The sequence below is a fragment of the Vanacampus margaritifer genome, chromosome 4, assembly GCF_051991255.1.
Source record: "Vanacampus margaritifer isolate UIUO_Vmar chromosome 4, RoL_Vmar_1.0, whole genome shotgun sequence".
Lineage (NCBI taxonomy): Eukaryota > Metazoa > Chordata > Actinopteri > Syngnathiformes > Syngnathidae > Vanacampus > Vanacampus margaritifer.
The window spans coordinates 32086321-32107908 of record NC_135435.1 but is presented as its reverse complement, the minus strand read 5'-3'; the positions used below and the strand labels follow the sequence as shown (position 1 = coordinate 32107908).

Genomic DNA, 21588 nt, shown 5'->3' with positions numbered 1-21588 from the left:
GGCCGCTCACATCAAAGGTGAGCAGGAAGCCTTTTGGGTCTTTGAAAGAAAACAAAAATAACGATAGCTCTGAGTGTGGATAATATTAAGGTATTAAAAAAATAATAATAATAATAACCAGAGAACAAATTTTGACTCCTGGGAGAATAACACAGAGGGCGAGACACTCCTCTGCTTCAGAGAAAGTTGCATTTTTTCAGTACGGACACCTGCTTGCGCACGTTCTGGCAATGAAAGCGCCACTGCCACCTACTGTAGTGGATGTGCAATCACACGTTACAGTAAGCCACCTCCCTAAAGGGAGCCCACCACTCTATTTCAGAAGTACTGTCTTAAAATCATGTACTTTTTTTTTTTTAAAGACAAATTGAACCGTGCTAAGACGTAACTCATAGTTTTCAGGGGGAGTATTTTCATTTCCTGACATGAGTGACAATAACAACACAAGCGTTCAGTAAGCGAGGAACAACAATTGCGTCTTAAGTGCTGAACTGAACTGATCCGACTCCATCCATTAGAGTGCCTCGTTGTCCGACAAACAATTTGGTAACATGGCATTTGCATATTTGGGCGTTTATTTCAGATTAATTTGATGTTTTACATGACAACAATTACACTCGGAGCACAAACTAGAAATTACATCATCACATAGCACAATGTTAGCATAGCATCAGCAAGATCAAAGTCAGAAATAGGCCATAATCTTAGAGGAATAAGGTTGGATTTTTTCCCATCTATTCGGGCAAGAAAATCGTTACAAATATTATCGAATAGTTTTATACTATCAGGAAATTGCTTAATTTTCTGAGATGAAACTTTTGTACATGCAGGTAGCGTCATCGCAGTTGGGCTAGCAGGGCAGGATCACACGGAGGCGCTGTGCCTGGTGAGTCTGTTGAGAGCGTCGTCCACCACGTCCAGCTCGTGGCGCAGATCTTGGACCAGCGTCCGGATGCTGCCGCTGTCCTGCAGCACATCCACGCTCTGCGTGTACGCGTTGTAGCGCACTGAGAACGGACGGCGGATGCGCTTGGCAAACTCCCTGCAAGCGTGCACAAAAAGTCTTCAAAAATCTTATGTGGGGAAAAAATTCAAAGTTGAACCCGCTTCGTTCAAGAATATTTTGTTGAGGAAAAAAACTCGCGTGTCGTAATTTTTTCAAGGAAATGCATGACAGAAGTCTTTCTTTTCTTGCTATAGATATAGAAGTCATAAAAGTTGTATTCTTAATGGAAAATTGTCATCCTACGAAAAAATGTAGAAAAAAATCCGATTTGTGCGAGATTATTATCCATCCATCCATCCATTTTCTTGGCCGCTTTTCCTCACTAGGGTCGCGGGGGTGCTGGAGCCTATCCCAGCTGGCTTCAGGCAGTAGGCGGGGTACACCCTGAACTGGTTGCCAGCCAATCGCAGGGCACACAGAGACGAACAACCACACTCACATTCACACCTAGGGACAATTTGGAGTGTTCAATTAACCTGCCATGCATGTTTTTGGAATGTGGGAGGAAACCGGAGTACCCGGTGAAAACCCACGCAAGCACGGGGAGAACATGCAAACTCCACCCAGGAAGGCCGAAGCCCGGACTCGATCTCACGTCCTCTGCACTGGGAGGCGGACGTGCTAACCAGTCAGCCACCGTGCTGCCGCGAGATTATTATTTCAGGATGAATTTTTTTTTTCAAGAAAAGTTATTTTACTCAACTGTTTTTGAAGACAAATTCAGAATGTTTCCCCCCTAAAAACGTTGTAAAACGACAACAATAGTTTTGTATTCTTTTAGTAAGAAAGTCTTATCCTTACAAGAATAACATGTACAAATGTCATCATCATATAAGACTAAAAACATCTTAATTTAAAAACATTAAAGTCGTACATCATTTTTTTCAATAAGTGCATTCTTAGAAAAAAAGTCACAATAAACCAGTATTTTTAAAGGAAACTCTCTTTGCTTTGTGAGCACACGAATAATGCATCCACTGTGAAGCGTGAACAAAAAAAGCACCATATAAATCCAATGCATTATTATTATTATTATTTGCTATAAGGGAAAACAAAATATTTTTTCAAGAATAAACATCATCTTGAGGGATTTAACTTTTACTATTTTGTTGTACTATTTTGAGATAAGGATGAAGCAACAATTTATTCATAAAAGGCAACATTACGAGAAAAAAAAGACGTCAACTTTTGTGTAAACGTCTTTTTTGAGGAAACATTTGCAATTTATTAAGCTTTTTGTTGTTGTTTTGTTTCTTGCAAGCAATGGCTGGAGAGCAGCGTTGTGTGTGTTTTGATGTTTCTTTTTTTGTGTCCGACCTCATCTTGTTTTTGGCGTCATCGAAGGTTTCGGCCACAAAGTAAGCGTTCTGGAAGTCGGTGATGACGCACTCCTCGACACACGTCAGATGAGGATCGAACGGGCGCACGTCAGCCTTACCCGAGAGGGCGTGCTCACCATAAAACAAGCACACGCACACATTTTTCAAAACACAAGCAAAAAATACAGAATTATCTCAACCCACCCAAATCACATTCTGTACGCGCACTTTTGGGTTTGGCCGCTAAGGGGCAGCAACATCGCAAAATTGAATATTCCCCACACACACACATGACGAGAGATCATGTGCAGCCAAGTTCAAGCTCATTTAGAACAGATATAAAATTTGTGATTAATCGTGAGTTAACTCGTGAAGTCATGCTATTAATTACGTTTAAAAATGTTCATCGCCTGATGCCCCTAATTTTTAATAATCTTTTTTTTCAAGAAAAGAAAAGATTATTACAAGTTTTTTTTTTTAAAGAAAAGATTATTAAAATAAAAAAAGTGTTGTTTTTTTTTAGGATTATTAAAAAAAATTAAAATATATATATTTTTTAAAAGAAAAGTAAAAAAAAAAAAAAAAGATCATTAAAAAAAATCCATCCATCCATTTTCTTAACTGCTTGTCCTCACAAGGGTCGCTGGAGCCAATCCCAGCTGACTTCGGGCAGTAGGCGGGGTACACCCTCAACTGGTTGCCAGCCAATCGCAGGGCAATATATATATATATATATATATATTTTAATATTTTTATTTTAATAAAAGATTATTAAAAATTAGGGGCATCAGGCGATTACAATTTTTAATTGTAATTAATCGCATGACTTCGTAGTTAACTCACAATTAATCACAAATTTTATATCTGTTCTAAATTTACAATATTTTTTTTCTCTAGGTTTTCATACTCTTGTTAACAAAAAAAATGTTAAACTAATAGAAATAGTTCAAATGAATTTTTGACGTCTATAGCCGTCAATGGCAGTGAATGAGTTAACAATCAAACTAAACAACATGAAGATATTTTTTCCCAAAATTACAATTTCATCAAAAAAAAAGAAGAAAATGTCGATGAAAATATGAAGGTGAAAGGACGTTTTGAAAAGGGCCGGTGAGCGTTACCTTGAGCTCGCCGACAGACGAGAGCAGGCCGGCCCCGTAGGCGCGAAGTTTTCCATCCTGCTTGCACAGTCCGAACTCCACCGTGAAGAAGTAACACTGCGAGGCCGCGTCAAAGAGTTGCGACAACCCTCTCTGCCTTGGCGTGTTTGCGTGCACTTACCGCGGCCAGCTTGCGCACGGCGTCATCGTCGGCCCCCAGCGACGCCAGGCCCATCTCCTGCGAGAACTGCGCGAAGCTCGGCTCGGCCAGCAGGGGGACGTGGCCCAGCAGCTCGTGGCACGTGTCCCTGCGCGGCGCCAACGTCAGCCACAATCAAAACCGCAACATCGGACACAAGAACTACAGTGACAAAAACCACCACAGCGAACCTCAAGGATCATTCAATTTTGCAACAAGTTAACCATCAAAGACAATTTAGAGTCTTCAACTTGCCAAATGTACATCTTTTGAAAGACATTTTAGTCCTCAATGGACCAAATGCAATTTTGTAGACATCAAAGACAATTTAGAATCACCAATGAACATAATGTAGAAGTTTTTGTACAAAGCAGAGATGATTTAGTCTCCAACTTTTTATTTGTAAGCATCAAAGACGATTTAGTGTCAAACTAGCGTAACATACAGGATTTTGTAAACATTAAAGATTATTTTAAGATACTTAACTTGTCTTATCTGCATGGTTTTTGTGGACATCAAAAACAATTTAGTTTCACTGACCCCATTTTTTTTTAGTGTTAAGACTTCAATGTACACATTTTTGAAAATATCAAAGACCATTAAATGTTGACATCATAGACAGACTGTGTTGACTTACGGTTCCGGTGTGTAGAACGGGTCTGAGCTGTGTCGGACATACTGAGTGCAGTGGAACACTCGGAAGGCCAAACCTGCCAAGAACATTTTGAATCAATGAGGGTTGAAGGCACCAAAGAGGAAAAAAAAAAAAAAAAAAGACACGAGAAAGTCACAACCTGCCAGGAAGTCTCGGGGAGACAAATAGCCCGACACTGGACGAATGCTGAAACCTGAGCGCTCTACCACACACAAATCAGTTAGTGGGTCTTTGATGTCAACAAAATGTGTCACTGATGTTCTCAAAAACATGCATATTAATTAGGTAGCTACCAGGTTGGATACCAAATTGTCTTTGAATCAAAGACTAAAACATCAAAGACTAACAGTGTTTGATCTGATTTGTAAATAACGAGGAATTGGTGCCTTTGAGGAAACGCGAGACGTCCTCCAGCTGGGGGATGTTGTCCTCCTCGTAGTTGCAGTGTTGGGCCAGCAGGGGGAGGTTGTTGAGGAACTCCTTGCAGGCGTGGCCGGGGTAAAGTTTGTTGAGTTCCCGGAAGACCCGAGCCCAGGTTTGGACCTCCTCCGCCGTGTAGTCCACACGGGGGATCGGGTCACCGCTGCGGTTTAGTAGGCCCAAATGATTAGGAACACTGACCCCCCCCAACCCCAAAAATTCCAACTTACTGTTTGTAGCTCTGAGCCAAATCAGCAAAGTAGTTCCTTCGTTTGCGGTAAACGCTGTCTTTAAATCCCTACAAAGACACCACATCTCTTTGATTTGCTGTTTTGACAACGTGACGGTTTTTGTGTTTTTTGCCGAGACCAACCGGATGGTCGGCGTCCAAGTCGGAGCCGTACATCAGAACCTGCTTGCAAAGGTCCAGATCAGAAATCTTCCTGGGGAACCACGGGACGGACCGCTGGTCTGAAACAAACGTTCTTTTGTAAAGTGTCTTTGATGTTGCGCTTCAATCGCCTCAATTTGGTGAAGACTAATTTGTCTGAGTAAGAAAACAAAAGATGCTTTAGTTGAAAATTCCAAATTGCCTTTTTTAATGTTCACAACAAGTTTTTTTCTTATTCAAAATCCTCTTTGGAGTTTTTCTCAAACATGAAGACTCATTTGTCTTTGATGTTTACAAAACAGGTACACGGCTCTGCTCAAAGACTCCAAATTGCCATTGATGTTGAAAGAAAAGTGTAAGCAAAGTTTTAAACCTCTTTGATGTTCTTCAAAAACACCTGCTCAACTCGTTGAAGACTAATTTGTGTTTATTTTTACAAAACACATACAAGGCTGTACAATTTTTTTTAATTGCCGTTGGCGTGTACAAAAAGGGTCATTGAGGTGTTTCTAAATCATCTTTAATGTTTACAAAATCATCGACATCATTATTAAAGAGGTCGAGTCCAACTGGTGCTCTTAGGCAATGAGGGAACATCCCGCTAGTCTGAAAGCGTCTTAAGTCATTAGTGTCAGCCAGCAGACGGCCAAAAACACTTAAGGTGATGGACGAACCTCCCCCAAGGCTCATGCAGAACACGAGTGGACCTAAAATCTGTGTTAGGCTCGCTGGAGACTCCAAAAAGTCCCTAATTTGCGATACCGATGCTATTCGTTAGCCATTCTATGCTATTTCCGGTTATGCGTTAGCGTTAAGATAGCGGATTTGGATGATGCTTTTCTTATGTTTAGTTTTTGAATAAACTTCAGCTGGGAATGACAATAAACAGCTTGATGGCCTTTAAGAGATCGCAATCAACCGAGAGGCTCGACTTTTTTTTTTTTTTTTACGGCAGGTTGAAAGAAGGACATTGTGAAAGAAAATGGAAATAAATGACTTATCAAGTGGATAAAGGAACATTTTGCATCACTTGTTCCTTTATTAAAAAAGAGTGAGCAAAGGAGGAGACATTTTCTACTTTTATTTCCTGGCAAGGTGAACTTTTATGAACAACTCAAGGCAATAACAAGCCTTCCCTTCTGCTCAGCAACACTCGAGCAACATACGCTGTCAAGTCGGGCCTTCAAAATAAAAGCTCAACAGTATCATAAGCACAATAAATTTGGCCCCGTGGTGGTGTGCTTAGCACTCACACAAAAACAATTGTGTGCTTGTTTATTGAGTGCGACTCAGCCACCGTGGGGTGGAAAAGTTTCTCCAAACGGTTTGCTTTTATTTTGAAGGCCGGAAATTTGACAGGATGTGTCACGCTGATGGTGCCACAGTGCTGCTGAGCTGCTGAAATGTTTTTACAAAATGTACAAAATCCTGACCCAAAAAAGCATCAAGAAGCAAATCATAGTGGCAAATCCAGAAAGTCCAGAAAGTTAAAACCCTGCCACAGTTTGGCTTCAGCCCCAGGTGCTAGCTAGCTAGCTAGCTCCCATGGTGTTCTTTTACCTCCTAGGGAGCTAGCTAGCTAGCATCAGGAGCAAAAGTTTTGCTTTCTGGACCTGGATTTCAACCTCAGTACGAGAACAAAGAAAAGTTTGAAAAGCTGCAAAAATCAACTCAAGTTCAAAACAGCAAAGTCACATGACCTGTCGGGACGTACCATCTGCAATGTGGTCGTCGGCGGCGGAGTGGGCGTGGCTTTGTGACATAATCTCGACCACGTTGGCGTGCTGCGCCAAAAGCTGCGTCAACTCTCTGAGCTGATGATGATCACTGTCGCAGTCCACGAAGATCTCAAAATCGGAATTCCTGCGCTTGGACTTGCGCGACTCGATGTGAACCAGGTTGACGTGGTTTTCCTGCGGGCCCACGCCACATGCTAAAGCTAACCATTTCTCATGTCTCATCGGGCTGCTTTACCTGGAAAGTCCTGAGAGCCTTGACAAGACCGCCCACTTCGTTCTTGAGGGAGAAGAGGATGGTGGCGCCGTTCGTCCTGGCGCCGCCTGCCGTCCCGCTGGAGACGCTTCCAAAAGCCGCGGCCATCTGCGGGGAACCGCGGCGCCAAAACGACAACAGTAAGCGTTTGCGCAAATGATACGCGTTCACTCGGAAGCTTGATTGGTGGCAACGACGCAGCAATTTTTCATCAGTAGTACTTGGCGGCCACGCAGGACCCCGCACTTCCATGTCAAAAAAGCCGGGGGCCCGCCCGTTCTTTTTTCTTTAACCAAAGAATTCTTCAAAAATCGCTAATAAACCTCCAATATGCATTTTAAATTTAAAAAATGGTGTTGTCAACTCATAAGAATCCACGAAAAAATTAAAAAGTGAAAGTGAAGCCACGGGTGTAGAGAAAACTTGTTTATAACTTTCCCATAATTCAAAAAATATATATTTGGGGGGGGGGGTGATTTGAGGGGTCATGAGAGTGTCGTCGAGTGCTACATGCAGCTTTTACGCTCGCTGTCAATTTGTCCATCTCTCGTCTATTTTTCTGATGAAAGCAGGCAAAATCAAATGACTTGAAAAGCTGAGTCTGAAAGGCCCTCGATAAATATTTGTAATTATTTTATTCCGATTATTTCCTACTCCAAAGATGACAGAAATGACAACAAGGCCACTTGATTAGGTACACAATGTCATGCAAGTGAGCCTTTGCAAAGATAATGCTCACTTGTTATTTTTTACAATAATGCAAGCTTTCTTTTTGATACTTTTAAAAAATCAATCAACAAAAATATCATGAATACCATTATGATAACATTACTTTTAAATATTTGATCAAAATGAGCTTCACTCAAGTTTAGGATGCAGTGGCCACTTTTATAACATTTTACAAATGAAAACAAACACAACAATGAAAAAGTCATTTCTTCTACTTACTGTCTTGTTGTTATTGAGCTTGTGGTCAGAAAATGATTATTATCCACTTCTTTCGCTTCCTCGTGTCGACTGAACCTCTCAAGAATGATCAACAACGCTGCTGTTAAACAGTGATCTCGTCTTCAGCTTTATTTGTGTGCGTGCGTGTGTGTGCGTGTGTGTGTGTGTGTGGGGGAGTTCATTCATCATTATGACTCAAGGTGGGGCCTCCTCCTTAATGTTTCTCAAGTCGAAGGAGAGGACCAATCCGCCCGTCCTGCTAACCATTTGACAACAACGCATTCTTGTGCTTACTTGGTTATCCGAAAGCAGAAAATATTTACCAACGTTCATTACAGACCAGTGATGACGCTCATGTATCAAGTCAACTGTGTTCACGCCCACAACGGCACAAAAACTCCCTTTTTTTGCAGGGGTCTGTAAAAATACCAACACTAGGTTTAACCACACCTCGCGTCACACTTGTGCCGGTCACATATCTATCCATCTATCTGACATCGAAGCCCAGTGAACAGTAAGTGCAGGGTTACTATTTGGCAAGCCTGTAAATTGTGTTCAAAAGTAGCAACAGCAGGGTCCACAGCAAAGCAGACCATGAACACACTCATGCAGGAGCTGCTGTCAGCCACAGCTCACACGCTCACTTGCAGCGAGCGTTCCGGTCTTCAAAACGAAGGTAGAAAAGAAAAAATACCTACAAAAATGTTTAAAAGTGACCATAAATGTCAAAAAGGAAGACAAAAGGCAGAAAAGAAAAGATTTTTAAAAAGTAACCACAAAATGTCTAAAAACAAAAAAGAAAGTCAGAAAATGACCATAAAATATACAAAACATGCCGAAAGTCCAAAAATGTATTATAAATAAAGGCAGGAAAAAAGTTTTAAAACATAGCCGTAAAATGTCCCACAAAAAAAGAAAGACAGAAAATTACTATATGTCTATAAAATAGCTTAAAATGTCAGAAATTTGACAGAAAGGCAGAAAAGTCTAAAAATGCCCAAAACTGAAGATGAAAAGTAGAAGAAAATGATTGTGAATATCTATATATTGAATGCTGCCTGTTTTTCTCTTAACTCTTTGCAATAGACTGCTAACACTAACACAAAAGTGTTTCCTTCATCACAATGTTCAAAGTGATTTCTTGTTATTTATTTGACCTAAAAACGGCTCTTTTGACAGGAAAGGTTGCTGACCACTGATCGTCACACGTTCCAATACTTTGGCTCTAAACCTCAGAATTTGACACGTGACAAACAGAAGTAGGACACATTTGAGCGACGTGAATATTGTTGTGCTGCATGTTGTCGACTCGCCTGAAGCCGAAGACAGGAAGTCTCCGTGCCATCCGTCAGGCATCTTAACGACCTCGCAAGCTAAATGCGGACATGATTGTGGACGTGAGCGACGGGCGGCCTGCAATCTGGAGATGAGATCCACCACGTCGTCTGCTTCACCTTCATGTGATTACGCGCATGCTAATTGAGGCGCGCACGTTGTCTTGATTGCGTTTGCGGTATACGAGGAAACAAACATGGCGGCCGATGAGCCGATAGCGGCCATGACGAGTCCACCTCGGAGCGTATTTAACAGAGGGCATCGGGTCAGAACGCTGCGCAATAAACCTTTTGCAACACACCCGTGACTTGACATACAAGTCATCCCAGATACGAGTGGGACCACTACGAACTCTCATTGGACCATTTTTTACAAGTAAAATATTAAAGTGCGTTTTTTTTATTTTTTATGGACAAACTCATTCTTTTGTTTTTGTTGTTTTACAATTTGCATGCATTTCAATGTGGAAAAATGACATATAAGCATGCAGTCACGAAATCAACCACTTTATATGAATTCTACACTGGGTCTGAGCAAAATCCTTCCGGACACTATTGCCCCCCCCCCAAAAAGAAGGTTAAATTTGACCAATCTAGCTGGGCCCGGTTGTTCAATTCTTGGTTATTTTAACCACTGTTTAACCTCTAACTACCGGTTAACTTCTTAACCCGCCGTTAACTAACCGGCCGTTAAATATGCATTGTTCAAAACATGGTTAGTCACGCTGTTTGTTAACGGCACCGTCAAAGTTAACAGTGCCGTTTACGTCACTGGTTAGCACCGATATATCCCACAATTCCTTTTTTTTTTGTTGTTTACTTTTGGGCCGGCGAAAGAAATTGACACTATCCAAACGACCCATGGCACTCGCGGGATAAAAAAAAAAAAGCAGGAAGTTTTCTGCACAAATTTGAATTTCGAATGGGAACAAGGGTTATGATGCATGCCACTGCTCCTAATTCGCGACATACGTAGTTTGTCCAAGTAGAGTTGCCGTCCTTCTTTGCCTAAACTGTACTTCCGCATACGTGTTGCTTAGCTACACGAAATAAAGCTTTCCAAATGAGTACTGAACGGATCTAAGCGTCAACACAGCAAGTCCAACGCGATTTTATTGGACTAAGGAATCATATGTTGAATCTTCGTGTCCGGTTTAAAAAAATCATCTCGGCGCACGTAGAAGCTTATCAGCCTAGCATAGCCTAACTTGCTAGCCGCTAACTCAAAGAGAGAGACGTCTTTGTTGGCAACACACAGCTAGGCAGAGATCAAATGTGAGTGAAAATTTTTGTGATTATCGTTTGAAAATGTGTACAAAAAGAGAAAAGGAAGAAGAGCACGACGAGGAAGTTTGTGAAAAGAAAGAGGAGAAGGGGCGACTGTTCGACGCGCTTTGCAAGCAGCCTCGAGAGGTGTTCCTCAGAGCAGGTCTGGGCACTCGTTTTCTTACGCGTACTTGCTTACTTTTTTTTTCTTTTTACGCGCACTTGCTTACGATTTCAGTCTGCATTATTGTATAACATCACACGTCATCAGTCATCGTTATGAATGAAGTCATCGCCTACGATGCAGGTTGGCGTGGGTTCGCTTCCCCGCCTGGGAGACCATGTTTGTATGTGTGCGTGTTTTTGTGAGTGCAATTTTTTTTTTAAATGAGTTAATTCGATTTCTTCGTGTTTCCTACTACTTAGTACTTAAAACCATGGCAGAAAAATGAAATTAACATGTTTATTATTGTAAAGACTGTAATTTTAGTTATTATAAACCCCAAATATATTGGATGTGTTATTTACTATATATGTGTAGTAATGATACATTTTTGTCTGTTATGTATATTACAAAATAGATATTTTTGCATAGAGAGGCGTTTTGAAGTGAAGTGATGAATAATAGAGGAAGGGAAAAAGTGTTGAGCATGGTCAGATCTAACACTACTGCTGTTACAAAAAAAAAAAAGTTATTCATTCGTGTGTGAACACAATCTGTCCTACGTTCATCATCGCTCCTCGTTTTAATTTCTTCACTCAAGCCGCATTTTTCAACAGTAAAAGTTGAAGCTTATTCATTCAATTCTGACATTTCACCGATCTGATTGGCTGATATTTTGCATTTTATTTAAATTTTGTGATAATAATAATAAGAATAAGTGACTGACTGGTTAACCGAATATTACAGGGCTGCCAAATGTTTCATATGGTCTGTATTTTGGGACGGAAATCACTGAATACTAATTAGTGGAGTAAGAATTGAGCAGACTAATCCACCCGTTTTGATCCAATGAAGGAAGTTGACATTTGATGCAGCCCCGCCACCTGTTGTGGACTGAAATTGTCATCAAGGTGTCCACTGGCTTGTCTTGTGAACGTCATGGCTCAACTGTTTTCTGGGTTTGGTCATGTGACGTTTGCAAGGCGAGCTCATGGGCACTTTGATGTCAGTATCAGTTGACAGCAGGGGGCACTGCTCGGCACTGGCTCAAGATACGAATCCATCCGTTCTGAGTCAATACAGTCTCATCGTTACAAGGCCGGTAAATAAATTACAATACCAAATATTGAAGCCGGAATTCATGAAACGATTGACATTGACATTGTGTTTGTTATAAATTGACTCGTCATCTTCCAGTCAGGAGGCGTCTGAATGCCTTTCCTTAACAAATATATCCCAAGTATGATGACTGATAATTGCCCAAAAGTAATAAAATGTTGCTCAAGTGATGTCTTCTTGTGTCCAGCAGAAATCTGCAAAGATCTGCAGGAGCTGGCGTCTCCCCTCATCAAGGAGGAATCCCATAACGTCAAGAAGGAAGAAGAGGAAGTGCTCTTACACATTAAGGAGGAGGAAGAGGAGGGGCCAGATACTATTCACATTAAGGAGGAAGAGGGGGATGACATCACCAAGTGGCCATTGAGTTTTGTCCCTTTGAAGAGAGAAGAAGATGAAGACAATGTTGCAAGTGAGGAGTGCAGAGAGGCGGAGCCTCCAAGCAGCAGCTCAACAGAGGGTGGCGGAAGAGGATGTGCAGACGGCCTCTTAGCTCCACTGTCAGATAATGATGACATAACGTCACACTCTCCTGACACTGACGATGATGATGAACACTCACAAAGTGATGTGACTTGTCAAACTGACAACAAAAGCACAACATGCTCCCAGTGTGGGAAAACATTGAGTTCAAGGTGGAATTTGAAATTACACTTGAGAACTCACGCTGGGGCGAAGCCTTTTGCCTGCTCAATTTGTGGGCAAAGATTCACCCAGAAGGGACAAATAAGAACACACTCAAAAATACATACTGGGGAGAAACCGTATGCCTGCTCAGTTTGTGGTAAAAGCTTCCTTCGAAAGCAAAGTTTAGCAACACACACAAAAGCGCACACTGGAGAGAAACTATTTGCCTGCTCAGTTTGTCCTAAAAAATTCTCTATTAAAGGACATTTAACGAGGCACACACGAATACACACAGGAGAGAAACCCTTTGCTTGCTCAATTTGTGGTGAAACCTTCTCTCAAACGGAAAGTTTAACAATCCACACAAGAAAACACACTGGAGAGAAATCCTTGGCCTGTTCAGTTTGTGGTAAAATATTCTTTTTAAAGACAAGTTTAAGAGTGCATGAAAAAACACACGCTGGAGATAAACCTTTTCCATGCTCAGTTTGTGGGAAAAGATTCTCAGGAAAGCACATTTTAACAACACACTCAAGAATACACAGTGGAGAGAAACCCTTTGTCTGCTCAGTTTGTGGGAAAAGATTCTCTTTGAAAGGACAGTTAGTGAGTCACACAAAAATACACACTGGAGACAAACCTTTTCCATGCTTAGTTTGTGGGAAAAGATTCTCTAGAAATGGTCGTTTAGTGAGTCACACAAGACAACACACTGGAGAGAAACCATTCAGCTGCAGTGTGTGTGTAGTAAAAGATTCTTTAATAAGATAGATGTCAAGAGACACAAATGTGCTGGCTAGAGCGGCAGCAGTCAATGAAATGTGGGATGGGACTGTGAGCAAATTTGTAAAATTGTGTACGTAATTCAGTACGTTGGTGAATGGGCAACGAGAGCAGAGACGAGTCCAGAAAAGGCAAGAGTTGGCATCAGAAGGTCAGGCCGAATGGCAGTTAGGAGTGGGATCCCTCAAGGCTGAGTGCTGAGCCCTATTGTAGGCTGTAGAGGGAGCCAAGACGAAGAGTTCTCGTGGTCCCACGCACGCCAACGACCATTGTCATGCGTACTGAGAGGGCGCTTCATACCACCGGCACCGGCACCGGCACCGGCACCGGCTGGCAACACACCCGCCGCCGAACGGTGGACGAGAGCCACCAGCGCACTATGGCAACCACCACTTTCTTCTTTATGTTGCATCCCAGGGTTCATCTTCAAAGATTGTTTTGTTTTATTTAATTGACCTGTATGTTTTATATAGGTTTGAATAATGAATCGCAAGAATAAATAAAGGGATGGAAAAGAGAGCGCGTCGGCTTAGTTTGTGCAAGTGGTAATGCCGTACTACGTCAGATCTACTTCCGTGTACATGTCGCTTGGCTTTACAAACAATTCTCTAAAGACTTGTTCTAAATGTACTGGTGCCTGAACACATGACGTCTATACTTGTACTTGACTGGACCAAAACACAATGTATTCAATCTTCGTATTCCGTTGAACTCGCCTCGGCGCACGTTGAAGTCCTCAAGCGCTTTTAGCTTAGCTTAGCTTTGCTCGCTCGCCGCAACGACACGGCAAGTCCGCGTGTGTAAAGCGTCGTGATCGTCCTGTGATCATGTGCGCAAGAACGACCCCGATTTCCCCAAAGCACTGGGAGGAATTTCGTCGAGCAAAAGAAGAGAGCGAGCGACAACGGCAACTGCTGGACGCGCTTTGCAAGCCGCCTCGTGTCGTTTTACGCAGATCAGATAAGTTCACGTCTTGCTCTCACTTGTTGATTGACTACTTTCTATTTAGAAGGCGTTGAATGGCGTGTTGGAAGTAACACGGGCGTGGCGTGGGGAAGAGGGGGCTTAATCAGTTTGTTGGCAATCTCGTTTCATTTCATTGGGGAAATAAATTGATCTGCCATCCCAGAGATGTAATGTTACCAAATCATGTGTTGGTCTTTTTGTGTCCTGCAGACTTGATTGAAAAATATCTTTGTCCCGAGCCAAAATGTCCTCACATTAAAGAGGGAGAAGAAAAAACAGTCCTTCACATTAAAGAGGAAAATGAAGACGAGCCCCCCCCCCCAGATTAAAAAGGAACAAGAGGACGATGTTGCTGAGTTTCCACTGACCTTTGCCCCCTTGAAGAGTGAAGCTGATGAGGACAAAGCTGCGAGTGACGAGAGCGGAAGGGCAGAACCTCCAAGCAGCTGCTCAAGTCAACATATGACAGCCGAAGGTGACGAAGGAGCACAAGCGGACGGCCTCATAGCGCCACTATCAGATCATGACGGCATAACGTCACACTCTTCTGATGACGAATGTAATGATCATGATGAACACCCGAAAAGTGAAAGGACGTCACGTACTGATGACAAACGTTGCACATGTTCTCTTTGTGGGAAAACATTTAGTCGTAAAGGGAGTTTGAACGTACACATGAGAAAACACACCGGGGAGAAACATTTTGCCTGCTCAGATTGCGGTAAACGATTTGCCACAATGTCAAATTTAACAAGACACACAAGAACACACACTGGCGAGAAACGTTTTGCCTGCTCAGTTTGTTGTAAAAGATTCTCCACAAAAGCATACTTATCATCACACACAAGAACACACACGGAAGAGAAACCTTTTGCCTGCTCAGTTTGTGGTCAAAGATTTTCCAGGAAGCAAGCTTTAACTACGCACACAAGAATACACGCTGGAGAAAAACCTTTTCCTTGCTCTGCTTGTGGTCAAAGATTCTCTGAAAAGACGCATTTAGCAAGACACACGAAAGAACACACGCTGAAGATAAACCATTTGCTTGCGGCTCGGGGTGGGGTGGGCTGAAGTGAATCACGAACAGCTGATGAAGGCTTTTGAAAGTACAGGACAGACTGAGTGCGACTGTGGAACTGTGCCAGTAAGCAACTTGTAACATTTGGGGAAGCCACTTGAAAGTGATGGACGTAAACATTCGCCGGACTTCGTGACATTCACACAACATCATCCAAGCAGTTTTTTGTGGATGAGCAGCAACTGCACATTTTAGGCGTCATTATAACATTGGAGATATTTTCATTGTGTGGAATCAATGGCTGCATATTAGTTTGAATTAGCAGCAGCCGTCTAAATGCTAAATGGGCGGAACATAAATAGCTCTATTATGTTTCTGAAAGCACGCATAAATGAGAGTTTAAGAGGTGTTTATTTTTTCTATTTTTCTGATGGGCGTGTAAAAACAAACCAAGCAAAAATCTGGGTTTTTGTCTTCATCTTGTGTTACAATATGAGTATGTGTAAATAAATTTTAAGAAATGCCAGTTTGAAAATGGCTGAATTTGGCCAGTTTCTTGGTCAGGCTCTAATCGATATTTGAAGCTAGGCTATATTTGTTCTTGTTTGAAATTTACATACACCAAGTTCATCAAAGTTTTTATGGTTTATTTTCATTGTCCTATTTTTTATTATTATTCACTATTATGTTCTAGATTTATTGTATAATGTGCAGACCAAATATTCTCCTTTTACTGTATTAATGTTATCAATAAATAATTTAGTGAATAAAGCGCCGGCGTCCCCCGTTTGACGTCACACTAAAGTGTTCTTGTCACGTGACACGGAGTAGCGCAAAACACCGCCGCGTATGGGGATGCATCGGCACATAATAGTCGTCGAAACAAGCCATCGGAAGTACTTGAAGGTGACGTGTGCGCCCTCAATTCTTATTCAGTCGTTAATATTGTTTTGTTAAAGGAAATACACACCAACCGACTAGCGTGGGACATTCTAGAGATGATTAGCATAAGTTGGACATCCCCGTCCCCGGGTTGAGGTTCAACTTCCGCTACTGCTGTACTTGTTAGCCAATCTTTTTTTTGTTTTGTTTTTTGCTACGTGGCATACGCTTGACGGTTCGTAATTCTTCTCGAATTTGTATCTTACGGACTCAAGTAGACACAGGATGTCCAACAGGACTTTACTGGACTTTGACATCATTCACGACATTTTCTTGTCCGGATGAACTCGTCACGGTGCACGGTGAAGCTAACTTAGCTTAGCTTGCTAGCCGCTAACAAAGAGCTGCTTCTGTCAGCAACACAAAGATCAAGCGAGTGTTGGGATCGTCGTGTGAAAATGTTTTCACGAGGCCCAGCGCGGTGCGAGGAGGAAGTTTGTGGCGCAAACGAGCAGAAGGAGCGACGAGGTCAACTGCTGGACGCGGTCTGCAAGATGACCCCACTTGTGCTCCAAGGAACAGGTTTGTTCATTTTTTTAAACTCTTATTTAGCAGCTGCCTGCGTCTTTTCGCCAAGTTGTCATTTTCTTTTGCTGTTATTATAGCATTACCAACCTAACCTTCATCACAACCGTCAAAACACAATTAGCAGGCAGTAGGAAACAATTTGCGTCTTTTCAAATTCAGCAATCGCGTCTTCTACTTCATTAAATGTGCACATTTAAATAACCGTTCACTTGAAACAAAACGGCCCGTTTACAACTCCTGGTAGAAATTGTAAATTGGCAGTGAATATTTTTGCCGTGACCGGCAAATCCCCTGCTAGCGCTATTTCGCCGTGACCGGCTCTGAATGGTCAATCGCTGAAGCCAGTCATGCACTTGGCATGCTTGCTTCACCTCCTTCTGTGTCTTTACACCAAATGTTCAATTTGTTTGGCCACCGAAGATAGGCCGCTACGTGCATTACCAGCTTCATGGACGTGTTTGACCACCTCTCGCTGCTCCTCATCATGCCATGTGTATGATGACAATAAATGGTTCTGATTCTGATCATCCTAAGAAGAACTAAGGCGGCCACCCCGAAAGCGGAGGCGTCAAAAACGTTCAAATCCTGCTTTGTACATTTTTTTCCCCCTACAATTACCTGACAACAGCATTTATGCTCTGAGAACACCCAGAACAAAGATTTCATGATTTTGCCATCGACTGAGGAAGTGCGCCGGCATTTGTATCCATCTTGAGAAAGGAAGAAATACAGCAAGAGTTGGAACGCATGAAAACAAAGAAACGGTAGAGAAAATGGCAACACCCGGCTTGACTTTTTGCTAAATTTAAAAACTGAAACACGGCTGGCGGACAGCGAAAGACCACGACGACGACGGCGGCCTGACAAGATGGATGCCAACTACGACCACTGAGCCGTCAGTCAGCCTTGGACTCGGCAGCAGTTGTCACGCCTGAAACTGGCCCCGAAGGTGACTTTGGGAATTCTTCAATTTAGTCCATATTTGCCACAGCATCAAAATATTGATTTTTTTCACCGCTCTTAAAAAAGGTACTAATAGTTCTTAATTCATTTGGCACAACAACAAAAAAACATTCCCTGAGGTCACACCTTCCCTGACATCACAAATCCTGCACACGGTTGTGATGAGCGTCCGACTGAAACAGACCTTTTTGGGGCCGATGCAAATCTTGGTCAGAAACGAATATATTTTTTATAGATGATTGATGCCCAGCTCGAAATCTGTCTGACTGGCACGATTGCTTATGCGTCACCCACCAAACTGGCCAGTAAGATTTTTTCTAATAAATAAATTTGAACCTGCATTTGGTGGGTTGGCTGTTAATTTAGAACCCAGTTTGAATGCATTTATTTGATGTGGACTAAGCCTTTGAAGTGCTTATTTAAAAAAAAAAAAAAGTGCTTATTTGATTCGATTTGAAGCCAAGTTGATTTCTATAGCCCTTAATCACAAAAGAGTCTCACATGCCCACAGTTGACAAATGTTAACGACATCTCTTGATCAAACCACAAGAGAGCGAAGAAACACCCAGAAACCTTGAGAAGGAACCGCAAATGTGGAAATGTCCCCCTTGCAGGATGGCCAGACTGCAATGGATGCCAAATGGGCAACAATTTACGCAGCGCGTGACGCCCTATTGCCACTCTGGGGATAATATAAGAAATAATTCCAAAAACATGTAAAAACAATAACATCCACATCACAATATGAGACTTGACTGAGCAAATCGTGTTTGTCTTCTCGTGTCTTGCAGACGTTCGTCCTGAGCAGCAGGAGATACAATCCATCCACATCAAAGAGGAGGAGGAGGAGGAGGAGGAGGAGCCAGAGCCTCCTCATGTTAAAGAGGAGGAGCAGGAGGATGAAATCACCAAGTTTTCGCTGACTGGCATCATTGTCAAGATTGAAGACTGTGACGGAGACGAGAGTGGAGGATTGCAAGCGAACGGTAAACTGTCAGAAAGTGGCAACATCACGTCACACTCGTCTGAAGAAGAAGATGAAGATGACGACGATGATGATGATGAGGATGATGCACACGCTAAAGGTGACACGAGTCACGCCGACAACAAACGCGTGAAATGTTCTCAGTGTGACAAAACTTTTATCTACGAGTCCAGGTTGAAAAGACACTTCAGGACACACACTGGAGAAAAACCTTTTGCTTGCTCCATTTGTGATAAGAGATTTTCTTTCAAAGCGCATTTGACAACACACATCAAAATACACACTGGAGAAAAACCATTCCTCTGCTCAGTTTGTGGTCAAAGTTTCTCCAGAAAAGCACATTTAACAAGGCACACAAAAAGACATAGTGGGGAGAAACCTTATCCCTGCTCACTTTGCGGTAAAAGATTTGCTGAAAAGACACACCTAAGAATACACACGGGAACACACACTGGAGAAAAACCTTTTGCATGCTCACTTTGTGGTAAAAGCTTTGCTCTGAATTCACTTTTAGCGAGGCACACAAAAACACACACGGAAGAAAAACCCTTTGTCTGCTCCATTTGTGGTAAAAGATTCACTCTCAACGGAGATTTAACAAAACACACCAGAACACACACAACAGAAAAGCTTTTTGTTTGCTCCGTTTGTGGTAAAAGATTCACTCTGAAAGAAGGCCTAACAAAGCACACAAAAACGCACAGTGGAGAAAAACCTTGCGCTTGCTCAGTTTGCGGTCAGAGATTCTCTGAAACGGCACGTTTAACAAGACACTTGAGGACACACACTGGAGAGAAACCTTTTGCCTGCTCAGTTTGTGGTCAAAGGTTCTCTGAAAAGGCCTGTTTAACAAGACACACAAGAACACACACTGGAGAAAAACCCTTTGCTTGCTCCATTTGTGGGAAAACCTTCAACAGAAAGACAACTTTAAAGGCGCACACAAGAACCCACAGTGGAGAAAAAGCTTTTGCCTGCTCGCTTTGTGGTCAAAGATTCACAACAAATGGAAATTTAACGAGCCACATGAAAAGACATGATGGTGAGAAGCCTTTTACGTGCTTGTTTTGTGGGAAATCATTCAGTGAGAACGGACTGTTAAAAATACACACGAGAAAACACACTGGAGAGAAGCCATTTGCATGCTCACTTTGTGATAAAAAATTCACTCAGAGGGCCGATTTAACAAAACACGCGAGGACACACACTGGGGAAAAACCCTTTGCCTGTTCAGTCTGTAGTAAAAGATTCAACGAGAGCGGACACTTAACGAGACACACGAGGACACACACAGGCGAGAAACCTTTTGTCTGCTCGGTTTGCGGTAAAGGATTCACGGAGAACGCACACCTCACGAGACACGCGAGAACACACGCTGACGACGATAAGCCATTCACTTGCTGTGCGTGTGATGAAACATTCTGTGGGCAAGATCAGCTGAACGCGCACAAATGTGCTGCTGAGAACAAAAGCAGTCAGTGAAGTTGAAGAAGAAACTTTGACTACAAATATATAGGTCTATACTGTACGCATATAAATGTGTGTGTGAAAATAAGCACTTGACTGTACAGTGACATAATAAGTCTTTGATAAGCATGTCAAATATGTATTGCTGCCATCTACTGGCCGAATATGAGCTACCTTGCAGTACAGTGTCCAGTTGTCCTTTATTGAGGTGGCGGAAAATAAATTTGCCAGCTCGGATTTGAGTCCGCCACTCCAGTTGCATTGTAATATTTTGGAGTGCTTTTCACCTTCCTGTGCTGATGTTTAGAAATCGAACATTGTGTGCCAATCAGAAGAAGGCTTTCAAGTGTCTTTTGGTTAATGTGGTGCAAACTTGTGACGTCAAACTGTTGATTTGATTGCTATGTCTGTATAAATATGATTAATCTCCCAATGTATGTTTTATTCATTAAAGCTGTAAAACAACATTCAGTCTTGATTGGCGTGAAGCGCTTGTCTGCCTTCATCGCGTGCGTAACGCGCTTTTGAGGACACTTCTTAATGTAAATGGGCTGAAACAGTACACCAAATTTTCTCCTCAATACATCTTTTACTGCATTTTTTTAATGATTTTTTTGATGACGATGAAGTGTGCGTCGGTGTCCTAGCGCCTCACTGTGGCACAAGCATAACATTGCACATCAACCTGTGACCATGTTTATTGATATGTTATTTTGTACAGGCAGCGTGTAATGTAACTACAGGGATGTTGTTCTCATTCGTGTATGAAATTATTGCTACGTTTGCTGTTACATTATTATGACTTTTTCCGACGCCCAAAGTAACATAACAAAGTAGTTAGAGAGCAAGAGAGAGCTTTTTTTTTTTTCAAAAAGAAAAAAAGAACAGTTAAGAAAATCTCCAAAAGAGCAAGCAACATGAATGGCATAATCAAATGGCCATCTTAAATTTCAAATGGCCCGCGTGTTTTTCCCCAACCAATCGAAGCTTGATTACTTCCGTGTTTGGTGCTTGTCACACACGTTGGAAGAATGTTTCTGTTATCTACACCAACTTTTGACTTGCTGACGATTTGCACGTTTGTGACTTATAACTGTGCAAATCTATTGTTAAATAAAAGTAAAAATAAAGTGAACAAACCTGTTCCGTGGAACACACATTGGCGTTGTGGCTCCTTCGATTCACAATCTTCTTCCTCGTACTCATCTTCTTTCACTCGTTTTGGCAACATTTTTACACGAAGATCCCAACACTTTATATTCACAACTAATGAGGCCTACCTATGCTAACAAACTGAGTAAAGTTCCAAATGTCGCCGCTGTCCGTCCGGTACGAATTTGGGAACAACTGAAGCGAACCTCGCGTGATCACGTACAAATGAATCAGTAAGCGGAAACGTA

At 42.1% G+C, this 21588-nt stretch overlaps 3 protein-coding genes across 6 annotated transcripts; 2 read left to right on the top strand and 1 right to left on the bottom strand.

The window, feature by feature from the left end:
• Positions 1-557: 557 nt before the first annotated feature.
• Positions 558-21551, bottom strand: LOC144050198 (tryptophan 5-hydroxylase 1-like). Of its 3 annotated transcripts, none has more exons than XM_077563263.1 (12): positions 21329-21551; positions 7065-7190; positions 6805-7003; positions 5073-5170; positions 4930-4997; positions 4666-4862; positions 4419-4481; positions 4262-4334; positions 3607-3733; positions 3447-3542; positions 2324-2457; positions 558-1042 (listed from the first exon to the last, which is right to left on the bottom strand). In XM_077563263.1, exons 1-12 carry the CDS (start codon positions 21392-21394, stop codon positions 865-867), a joined length of 1425 nt encoding a protein of 474 aa, XP_077419389.1. In that variant the 5' UTR covers positions 21395-21551; the 3' UTR covers positions 558-864. The 3 variants fall into 3 exon arrangements, with proteins under 3 accessions (XP_077419389.1, XP_077419391.1, XP_077419390.1); XM_077563265.1 differs by lacking the exon at positions 21329-21551 and adding an exon at positions 14654-14772; XM_077563264.1 differs by lacking the exon at positions 21329-21551 and adding an exon at positions 8031-8218.
• On the top strand, positions 10360-14568 carry LOC144050201 (uncharacterized). 2 transcript variants are annotated; one of them, XM_077563267.1, is made up of 2 exons: positions 10360-10793; positions 12100-14568. In XM_077563267.1, exons 1-2 carry the CDS (start codon positions 10673-10675, stop codon positions 13305-13307), a joined length of 1329 nt encoding a protein of 442 aa, XP_077419393.1. In that variant the 5' UTR covers positions 10360-10672; the 3' UTR covers positions 13308-14568. The 2 variants fall into 2 exon arrangements, with proteins under 2 accessions (XP_077419393.1, XP_077419394.1); XM_077563268.1 differs by having other exon boundaries at positions 12103-14565.
• Positions 16131-20655, top strand: LOC144050184 (uncharacterized). The gene is made up of 2 exons (XM_077563240.1): positions 16131-16767; positions 18528-20655. Exons 1-2 carry the CDS (start codon positions 16644-16646, stop codon positions 20201-20203), a joined length of 1800 nt encoding a protein of 599 aa, XP_077419366.1. The 5' UTR covers positions 16131-16643; the 3' UTR covers positions 20204-20655.
• Positions 21552-21588: the final 37 nt, after the last annotated feature.

What these genes read in the sequence shown, in the direction of transcription:
- LOC144050201 (XM_077563267.1), top strand. Translation starts at nt 10,673, where the DNA reads ATGTGTACAAAAAGAGAAAAGGAAGAAGAGCACGACGAGGAAGTTTGT. An exon ending in AGAGGTGTTCCTCAGAGCAG is followed by an intron (nt 10,794 to 12,099) that starts GTCTGGGCACTC and finishes TCTTGTGTCCAG; the next exon opens with CAGAAATCTGCAAAGATCTG.
- LOC144050184 (XM_077563240.1), top strand. Translation starts at nt 16,644, where the DNA reads ATGTTTTCACGAGGCCCAGCGCGGTGCGAGGAGGAAGTTTGTGGCGCA. An exon ending in ACTTGTGCTCCAAGGAACAG is followed by an intron (nt 16,768 to 18,527) that starts GTTTGTTCATTT and finishes CGTGTCTTGCAG; the next exon opens with ACGTTCGTCCTGAGCAGCAG.
- LOC144050198 (XM_077563263.1), bottom strand. Translation starts at nt 21,394, where the DNA reads ATGAGTACGAGGAAGAAGATTGTGAATCGAAGGAGCCACAACGCCAAT. An exon ending in CCGTTCTACACACCGGAACC is followed by an intron (nt 3,734 to 4,261) that starts GTAAGTCAACAC and finishes GGCGCCGCGCAG; the next exon opens with GGACACGTGCCACGAGCTGC. An exon ending in CGTCTGTCGGCGAGCTCAAG is followed by an intron (nt 2,458 to 3,446) that starts GTAACGCTCACC and finishes TTTTATGGTGAG; the next exon opens with CACGCCCTCTCGGGTAAGGC.